This window comes from Euleptes europaea, chromosome 3, assembly GCF_029931775.1.
Source record: "Euleptes europaea isolate rEulEur1 chromosome 3, rEulEur1.hap1, whole genome shotgun sequence".
NCBI classification, from domain to species: Eukaryota; Metazoa; Chordata; class Lepidosauria; order Squamata; family Sphaerodactylidae; genus Euleptes; species Euleptes europaea.
In genome coordinates, this window is record NC_079314.1 from 74,585,900 (window position 1) to 74,596,396 (window position 10,497).

The 10,497-nt window shown below is 38.8% G+C and overlaps 1 protein-coding gene across 3 annotated transcripts in view; it reads right to left on the bottom strand.

Annotated features, from left to right (window-relative positions):
* Nucleotides 1–9,666, bottom strand: part of CAPS2 (calcyphosine 2) — a 31,177-nt gene extending 21,511 nt beyond the window's left edge. For 2 of the 3 annotated variants that reach the window (XM_056846085.1, XM_056846083.1), the window contains exons 1-7: nucleotides 9,586–9,666; nucleotides 7,127–7,173; nucleotides 5,533–5,578; nucleotides 3,742–3,867; nucleotides 2,884–2,916; nucleotides 1,962–2,150; nucleotides 1,124–1,246 (exon numbers count right to left, since the gene is read on the bottom strand). In XM_056846085.1, the coding sequence (XP_056702063.1) occupies nucleotides 1,124–1,246; nucleotides 1,962–2,150; nucleotides 2,884–2,916; nucleotides 3,742–3,867; nucleotides 5,533–5,578; nucleotides 7,127–7,173; nucleotides 9,586–9,666 (645 nt within the window). The remainder of the gene's footprint in view (nucleotides 1–1,123; nucleotides 1,247–1,961; nucleotides 2,151–2,883; nucleotides 2,917–3,741; nucleotides 3,868–5,532; nucleotides 5,579–7,126; nucleotides 7,174–9,585) is intronic. The other variant, XM_056846084.1, reaches the window with a different exon arrangement.
* Between the last annotated feature and the right edge of the window lie 831 nt (nucleotides 9,667–10,497).

Sequence of the window (10,497 nt, forward strand, 5' to 3'; positions counted from 1 at the left end):
AGGTAAGATTTCTTTACAATGTTTCAGAAATAAGTAATTATAGCTGAGTCTACAGATAAAAAGACTCATTTCACTCAGCTAGATGAGAAAATAAATTTTTGAGCGTCTGTCGTACATGCAAACTCTATTCTAACAGGCAGGAAACCCATTTCCATTCCTTTCCCTTCCATTTGCTGTATCAAAGAATAATGACCTAACTTAATTTGTTACAACAGTGATAAAATTAATTTGTAGTCCATAAATCAAACACACACATGCTTCATAGTTCATAATATTAAACTACAGTCCTATGAGTGCAATCCTGAAGGGGGGTAGATCTGCAGCTGCTGGGAGCGGCAGAGCCACGCTGCCTCCTCAGAGTCTTCCCAGCTGCTGCGGAGGAAAAAAAGAGCGGTTCATTAAATAAAAGTACTGAAAAAGGGGGAAATGCCCCATTGAACAAAGTGAGGCTGCGCCACCGAAAAAGGTGGTGCAGCCCTGCTGCAGCTCAAGGAGGCATTCCTGGGGTGAACTGGGCTAGGAAGCTGCCCAAAGGCAGCTCCGGCCCCGGGAACGCCTGCCCCCATGCCGCTGCAGGCTTTCCCTTCAATTTTTTCTTCCGGGAAAGCCCTGCTGGTGTGTTGCATTGGCAGCAGGGGCCAGCAGCTCCTGGATGCCGCTGTGGTTCCCCCGCACCAGTATAGATGCCACCTGATTCCTGATAAAGTGGCACCTACACTGGTGCAGGGTCACACGGGCTCCTAATGAGTTTTGCCCACACCCTTCAGGAATGGGCTGTATACCATTATGATAACAGAGTAACTCACAATGCAATCCTAAACAGATTTATACCTTTGTGTCCATTGACAGCTGTAATTTAGTATTACACTATGAATAACTTTTGTTTTAAATACTTATTGAAAACTAACAGTACTGAAAATGTCTATGACACTAGCAAATTACATATGCTTTCCTTTAAAATCAGTATTTTGTGTACCTAAATAAGAATAGCATTGCAAAAAGAGATTATGGTGTTAATTCTATTCAATGAGAAATTCCTCATTTACCTATCAGCATCATAAACTGGAACACAACAGAAACATTCTGATTTAAATAATAATGCAATAATCCTCAGAAAACTTACTGCTTCCAGTTTTCTTATGCTCTGCTTCACTGTGTAGGGTTTGTTCGTATAGCACTGCTGCAATAGAGCTTTTTCATCAAGGGCTGTCAATTCATCAACCTTTTGGTTTTCAGGCTGTAAATCCTGTGCAGGAATACTACACATTATTGAAATGATTATTAACTACCATGATGCATTTGGATCAGTTCATTTCAATTTTGTCTGCAATCTAGGAAGTGCAGGAAACATGTGCTGGAATTAATCACTCCATCTTCCCCATACAACTTCCTTCCTTCTTCTACAGTTACAGGGTTAGGTTTATTTTTTTTCTTAATAATTAATTTCATAATTTTATTTAATTTATTTATGATTCAATTTGTACCCTTCCCTCATGGCGGCTTCCAGCAATAAATATAATTGCATGTCGCATCTATATATACTCTGATACATGTAATGTGTAGGAGAAGAAATCATGAGACATTATTGTGAGTTTTTCTCATAACCCACACACAGACAAGTATGCATGGAGGCATTCACATGAGAAAATACACAATTTTCTGCAAGCAATACCAATTTGCGGTATTCAGTCTCTCTTTCTCCAACCTGGAGACATTTGCCTTTTTGCACCTGATATAGCCAAACCACATGCAGGAAAACATGTTTCTGTGATGCTGATTATATGACTGGGATCAATGCAATAGCCCACAAACACAGCTTGTTCTATGCTGGTAGCAAAGATGCCTCTCCAGACGATCTTCCAGTTTTTTAAAATGGTGCCTCAAAACTTGTTCCAGTGAGGATAGCCTAAGCCCAATGTTTTCAGCACTGTTTCCATTTTCAGATTGCACAAGAGTAGTACCTTTTGCTCACTAATTTTTCTTGGCGATTCATGAGACTGGCTGTTCTTTGCTTTCTTTTCTGCTGCTCTTTGAGAATACTGTTTATATCCTTCTTTCATTTCTGCTTCATATTGCTGATACTTCAGTTTGTATGCATCTGCAGGGGGAGGTAAATTTTCTGGAACTATATTTTGCTCCCACAATGAAAGCTGAAAGTGAAGAATAATCTGAAACATTCATTACAGCAAACCCTATTCTAAAAATGCATTGCTGTTTTATGGGATATGGTTTAATAACCATTTACTATTGTACAATTGATTAGGAAAATGTTAAGATTTGGGGACATCAGATGCTTGCCTAGCGTAGGGTTGGCAACCGCCTGGAAAAAACCCTGCCCTGCCCTTTAACAGAGGCTTAATGGGATGTTATTTACCAGGTGATGTTATTTACATTTATGTCCTGAAAAACTTCAACTACCCATTTTCACACATTAAACCTCCATTAACAGGTCAGAACATTCTCCAAGCCCACTGGCAAACCTAGTCTAGTGACAGTTTTAAAACCATTATTTAGTTATAGAGTTGGAAGATGCAGGCTAATACAATTAGAAAAGGGACGTTGAAAGATCTGTCAATAGCTTAACATAACATTATACCAATTAAGGGAGGCAGAAAGGAGAAACTGACAAAATTGATAAGGAGTTCCACAAAATCCCACATATCTACAATGCAAGTTAGGAACTATGAATATGAAACTGTGAACTGACATATTTCTTCTAAAAGAGTGGGGTACTTTTCACACTTCATTAAACAATGCTTTATTTTCCATAAATGTGCCAAAGCAAAAATAGTTATTTCTAGTTACCAAAAAAAAGAAAGAAGAGTATTTGTACTCAAAAACAGTATGAAACATTTTATTTCATTTACTTTTCCTACACTGTACCTCACTTTTCTTCTGCCCAGGTATTCTTGCTGTCTGGGAAACAGAGAGAGGGGGAAAAAGAAGCTTAAAAATCTCTTTGAAAAGGTATTGCCTACTCTAAACAACATCCTGCTCACTTAAATTAATTAACATAACTGAAGTTAATTTAAGAAATGACTGGTTGAGGGAAATTATTATAGCGAAGAATACTTTGAAATCAGATTTGATTTATGACTTGGAAGAGACATAGTATGTAGCAAGCCTAACTCCACTGACCATGATTCAGACAAAACAGGCAGAAAGGCATCTCCAATTCTCCAAACTTTAGCATGCATAATCAAAACTAACATGGGATTCTGAGCCCTTTCAGTCACAGCCTCTGAAACAAATGGCACTGCCACATAATGGTTAACAGCTTTATGCCTGGAGGTTTCGGGGCTGGTTATGACCAATGGAGCGTAATGAATGCATTGGACTCTTTCTCCATCCATAACTCAGCACATAAAAGGCAGCTACTCTACAGTATGAAGGATATGATACAAGACCTTGGTCAGTGTGTTTACATTAGTGATGTAAGTGTGTGTAATGATGAGAAAAATCATAAGCATCCAAAACCTTGTTGATTTATTTAAAGGAGAAGTCAACTTCACATTGTTTCAGCATAGTTTCTGTACTACTAAATAATAGTTATTTAGAAACACATAAACTAAGGTCCTACCAGAATTACTTCAAATTAATCATATTATGACATTCAGTAGCATTATACATCAAAGGAGAAAACACTTGTGCAGTTTGAAATCTGATAGCAATATCCTAAAATAAACAATCTGTTTTCCAGAGAGCATACTTGAAATTATTTCCAATTACAAACCAGCTGACCTGCTGAATATCATAATGCTGTGCCTTAGGACTTTGTACTGGAGTACCCCAGCTAACAGCTGAAGATGAATATGGAGGACCAATATGAGGGTGCCTATTACTGTATGGGGCGTAGAAATCTCCATCCTAAAGCAAAAGAGAACACTCATGAACTTTTCATGTTGAAATATTTTGCTTTTATAAATTACTGAAAATGATTAGTTACCTAAGAAATTTAGAGGTTCCAGAACATATGTATTATTGGAGATAAAAGAGCCTGTGAGAACATACACAGACAACCAAACAAGGCTAGGTTTTCATTCCAGGAAAGCTGATCATCTGTATCATTTTGTCAATTGTCAGTGCTAAGACTTTTATCACACAACAGGTATATATGTGTCATAAAATGATCAACCACCTAAAGGGAACCCTAAAATTAAGCAGTTCAAAATATTTTCAGAAAGATATATCAGCTTTTGCCTTGGACTATCCCAAAAATTAAAAACCCAGAAACCTACATTAAAAAAACTGGAGGCCTCTAATACATTTTGATTGTATTTTCCTTTGGACCAACATTGCTACCAACAGTTTCTGCCTATTATAGAAGTCAGTAAACCATGCCAAATTTAACATTAAAATATGTTACAACTTCTTCAGGTTTTCACTGGAACTCACTTGGAAGAAAACATTATCAGCTCTTACCAGTGTAAAAATAACCCTTACTAGTGAAACTGTACTAAGAAGGAAGATGCCCTGCAATTCCTACCAGTGTTCTGCCCTTTGATCTTCTTTCTTCTTTATCTTTCTGCATTGCATGGTGTAGACCCAATAAGAATCCACCTATGCAGCCAAGGCTGAACATTCATTATTGAGAATTCTAGCCATAATACTTTGCTATGAATATCTTTTCAATGGGAGATGAATGGCCCATTTAACTTTCCTTCAAATTTCCATGATCTTTCAAGGACTTTTCAAGCACACTTAGGGAGCAGTGTGGTTATACTATATCCAAATCCTTATATCACTCTATTAGAAGTTTTAACAGCAGAAGAATAAAAACAAAACAGCACAAGACAAGAAAATGCCTTTAAAGGTTTAATTCTTTATGTTCCTTATTGACACCAACCAGGACAGCCAAAAAAAACCCCAATCTTAAAATAATCAGTGCAAAAATTCAGCATGAACTATTGTTTAAATGGAGTAACCCAACAGTAGTTCATTTAACACATTTGTGAACTCAGCAGGATTTTTTTAATATAAATTTAGAAGAATTAATGAATGAAAATGACAACTAGAGCATGGGGGTAGATCTGCAGGAAAAAAGGTGTTTTAAAAATAAAAAAATTAAAAAGGGGGAAATGCCCTATTGCAAACAGCAAGGCTGTACCACCGAAAAAGGTAGCGCAGCAACACTGCAGCTCAAGGGGGCATTCCTGGGGTGAAAGGGGTTAGGAAGCTGACTAATGTCAGCTCCACCCCTTGGAACGTCCTGCCTCTCTATGCTGGCACAGCCTGAAGCTTCTGAGATTTCGTTCCCGGCACAGCGGCTGCGGAAGAGGAGGCCCATACCACTCAGGGGCACCCAGGCACCGGCGTGTGTGCCACTCGGGACAGTGCAAATGCCTGTTATCCTGGGTTAAATGGACACTTACGTCAGCATGGAGTCACACCAGCTCCTATGGAGCTTTGCCCCCTGCCCCCACGAATGCACTCTAAATGTTGTTCTAATGTTACTCACAGCATTTGATTCCACACATTGCCACATCTGCACATTTGTTAAGATTTTTTGAATGAATAATAAATAATGGTTACCTCATCATCAGAATCTCTCAATTTTCCCAAGTCAAGGTATGGAACTCTGTAGAATATCACAAATCATAAATGTACCAGGCTTTCAAAAATTCATTTTATTTTCAGATGCCCCCAGATGTTTTCCTTAACTGTTTTCAGAATGTGCCCACTAACCCCAATTCTATTCCACCCCATATGCTCCCAACTCTTTTATTTCAGGAATCAGAGATAGGGTGAGCCATGAGATTGTTTTCATCCACAGGAGCAAGGGACACGGGAAGGTTGGGGGGAAGGGAGAAGGAAGAAGAGCATCTGAAAGATCCATTTTTATTCTGGTGTCAGAACACTTCAGCCAGTCCTGGTTAGTTCTTCTTCACTCTCCACAAGAGAAGCAGCAGCTTAATGTCATATGTTTCTATTGCTTATCCTCTATAAAGAATCATAAACTGAAAGCAATTGGCCTCTTACAGTAATATATACAATCCAATAATCTCTTAGAAGTGGGATACTAATCTTACTGAAAATGGCAAATATTTTGCCCTGCCAGTGACATCTAAATTATTTGTACGCACTAAGGATTTGGCAAAAGGCACCTCAGCATAATTTAACTCACTGAAGTATACTGAGAAACTAACAATTAACTTTTAAGTGCTGAAAGCTAGAAAGATGTGACAGAAGAACACTGCTCAGCGGTCTGTTGTTCCATAGTATTTCTAATCATACAACTCACAGCTCTTTCAACAATGCATGCAGCTCTTTACACTGTAATCCTCCTTTGCCCTCTTATCCCTCCTAAACCTTCTCACTCATCATTCCAAAGGCCACCACGTCCCCCAAGCCTTCCCTTCACAGTCCCAGCACCCAGTCCCCCTTGTATTTATTTCCACTGCTTTTAATGAACAAATTGGTTTCTAATGAAGTTCACAGGAATCAAAATCTAATAAAGTGACAAATGTCAAGATAAAATATTTCACGGGGAGAGTATTCTCAGCTGGAATTGGATCCAAGCACAATGGCAGGGTGGCCTGACTGCTTCTACATTAGGATGCCCAACCTTTTAGATCCTGTGGGCAGCTTGGGAATTGTGACACAGGGTGGTAGGCACAACAACAAAATGGCTACCATAGGATGAACATATTGTTTAAAACAATTTCTTACACATACACACAGCTTACCTTCAGTCACACAGAAAACACCCTTGTGCTGTTGTGGCAACTGCTCAATCAAATCTCCAGTGGTCAATCAGAAGCCCTGCTGGGCAAAAGCCCTAAGAGACTGCATCCACGGTCTAAAAACAGTTGGCATGCACTAGGACAGGTGTTGGAAGGTGCTAAGTTGGGGGGCCCCACTCTACATATTCTAAAACTCTTAGTCCCTCAGACATGATCCTAGGGATCTTCCACCTTTGGATAACTTAATGCTAATGGACAATATGGTGTTCTGTTTCAAAACTGAGGTATTTTTCATTTCATGAAACCCTGAATTAACTGTACAAAAAGGAATGATAAATTTAATTTTAAAATGATGTTTTCAATAAAGTTTTTTAATTCTCCTCAATTTATGAATACATTTTTATGTTCATTGCAAAACATATAAAATAGGAACATAAACTTACTCTGCTGGTCGGGGACCATGGCTTGATTTTGTGTGTGGCCTCCATTCCTAGAAAAGAATACAGGAGCTGAACATGTTTTATCTCCTCCATATCTCTCATATTCTAATTGTTAAATAAGGATCAGAAACCTTCTAAATAAAAAGCAATTAAGGACAAAATATCTTAAAATGAGGGTCATGATAAACAGAACTCTATGCAAATTAGAAACAAGGGAAGCAGTGGGGAGTGAGAATGAGGGGAATTTTGTAGAAGAGCCGGGGGCATTAGGGAGGTAACGAATGTCTGTTTATGTACAATTAGTGATTTGGTAGGGTACTTTTTAGAAAACAAGATAGGCTGAAAGACTGAAATATGTTTGGAATTTGGCAAGGCAGGGAATTTTCAAGAGTGACAGCCATAGCATTTAAAGACAGCATGCCCTTTTGGGTTAATCATAAGGAAGTGAGAAGGTAGCAGTGAACTTCACATACCATTCACAGCAACAGCTACTATTTCTTTCCCCTATGAATCTACATTATGTTTGAAAGGTACTATAACACACCAGTTTAAACCTGAAATTCTCTGCTATACTTCGTAGTGTTTCTAGCTAATACTACACACACACACACACAAACACACACTTATTTGCTCCAGTATCTACTGTCTGTGTTATTGGGGCAAACTAATGCCTGGGCCTGACAGGGAGTCACCACAGACTGTGGGTAAAGTCACTGCTAGTGGGGACTGCCCCTTCAAGGGGCAACGCCTGATCTACAACTGATCAGCTATATCTCTAGGTTGGGCCCAAGTCACAGTGCTTCAACAGACAGCCAAAGCCACTCCTTGCCTTGTGCAAGTACTACTCTCCTTACAAGAGGCAGGGATCAGCCTGCAGATATGTAAGAACTGTAGTGCTGCCTTCAAAAAGCCTTGGGAGGAGGTCAGTGTGGAGTTCCCCAGGTACCCATGCCACACTGAGCAGGAGGGGAGCTGGAGAGAGGAGGAGGAACTGGATATGCTAACAACCCTACCCTCACAGACCATGGGGACATTCGAGAGCCAGAGCAACCATGACAGTGGGGTCAACCTCCCCCATGTGGATGTTCAGAAGAGAAGAAAAGGCAACTATTTAGAGAATGGTAGAAAAGCCAAAAAACAACAAGGGAAAAATCAAGCAACTGACATGCAGGTAAACTTTTTAAGCAGGTAGATTTAGAAGTAAATTTGCTTGCAAGTAGGCACAACAGTTTGATGCTTGAAAACAGCAAGCTGGCACAACTCGCAAGAAAATTTGCAGTTTCAAATGACAATTGGAACATTTCCATCCAAGCACAGGAACATTTCTGTAAATTTAATGCACCTATAATAAAGCACTCACATTCTCAAGGGAAACAAAAAAAGGAATCAGAGATACTACCTGGGCTAAGGTACAGACAGCAACAGCTGTTTATGCTAGTTAAGGAAAATATAGCTGGCACAAGACAATATTTTAGACAATATTAGCAGCCATTAGAGTCTGGAGCACATCCAGGAGTTTATGGAGAAATGATGGGATTCAGATGAGGTTCAGATTATGAGCATTCAAGCATATTTTCATGCACTGATTATTAGTAAGCATTCCTTACTAATGAGCAACATATGAAACATATGCTCTTCTTCTGTTTTGCTTTTTCTGTTCTGTATTCATAATGTAGTCTGTAGAACAAATGCACACTATACTGCTCTGAAGTAACACTGAATGAGCTCTGCACTTGGGGGCCAAATTATATACAGCATTTGGAACCTATGATCAAATCTCCTAAAGAGTTATTCAGATGTTAAGAGCAGCCAAAGTGGACAATATGAATTAAGGCCATAGTATTAGGGGAAAGTAGGAGGTCTAAAGCTTCATCCCACCTATTTCTTGAATTGAAAATGCTCTCCAGGCTGACTTCGGCCTCAGAAGGGAGGAAGACAGGAAGTACATTATTCAGAAACCTGAATTTTCCCCATTGGAGCTAAAGGCAACAGGGCAAGGAGATGCCAGTTTCAGTCAGGGAAATGGCACAGGCACCCGCGCCACAACTCTGACCCATAATACCCCCGTTGCCAGCTGCTTTTTGCAGCTAAATCAAGGGATCATTACGCTACATCGTCATGAGTAATCTGGCCCCTGCATTTTACTGAATGTTCCAGTTATTGAAAACAAGCAAGCACCAGTGATCCATTCTTTGCATACTGCAAATGAAAATTTCCAAGCCCTCAGGCCTATACTAACTGAAACAGTGCATTCCGCTGACAATGGGATATTTCTTTGTTTTTCTGTGGTAATACATCCACATACATGCGAGTCATTTTCTATTCACATGTTCTCAGCTCTCCAAAGTAATATGCAGGTGGCGAAGCTTTTAGCAACTGGTCCTACACATGTAAGTTTTCACATATATTCAAATAATGAGAGTATATTAAATTATCCTGATTTTTTTTTTTAAGTTTCATACTTGGCCAAGTTTCTTTTCCCTTGCAGATAGTGGTGGTTGTCTTCTTGGAGATGCAGCAACTCCTTTAATCTCTAAATCCATCTGAATTCTGATATTATCCCAACAACAAACTATAAAACAAAAATAAAAAGATACAGCTGTATCACAGTGTTAATTAAAGCCTACTAGGAAAAGGACAGTGACTTGTTTTAAAATAGATTTAAATAAAAGGTTTTCTTCTTAAATACTATTCTGTCCAAAAGCACTCAGTTATCACAGATCTTTATTGTTTAAAATGATAGCATCTTATCATATTCACTAAATTTCGTTTTCTATTCTTCACCAAAAGATACTCACAAAGCTATGTTTCAAATTCAGTCTTGCATACTATACCTTCTAAAGATCAGATTTCTTTTTAACACACACAATTAATTACATTGTGAAGTGCTTTATTGCAAGATTTTATTCAACTTTTCCTTGTTCATACAACAAATCAATGAATTCAAATATATAGAGGCAATACAGAGACAAAACCAGTTAAATAATAAAAGCCCTATAAGCAATGTCTGAAGATAAATAAAAAAATGAATGAAAAGATGACTAAAGGATGCTCAAGAACGAGAAGAACAGGTAATCAGTTTGAAGTTATGGGGAAAGCAATGAATGAGAAGGAAGCATACACCCGATCCTTCCAGAAGGTGGCAGGATGATCCTCCATGAAATGAGAAGGAAGCATACACCCGATCCTTCTAGGAGGTGGCAGGATGATCCTCCATGAAAATCCCTGTACACATTTTAGGGTTCTGATATGTTTGAATCTCTCTCACACATACATATGCACACCTAACCCTAGGTCTCTATCTGTATTGACTGTTTTTGTACATGTGGTAATACTCAGTAATGCATACAGAGAATACTGTGGAAGAATGCTAG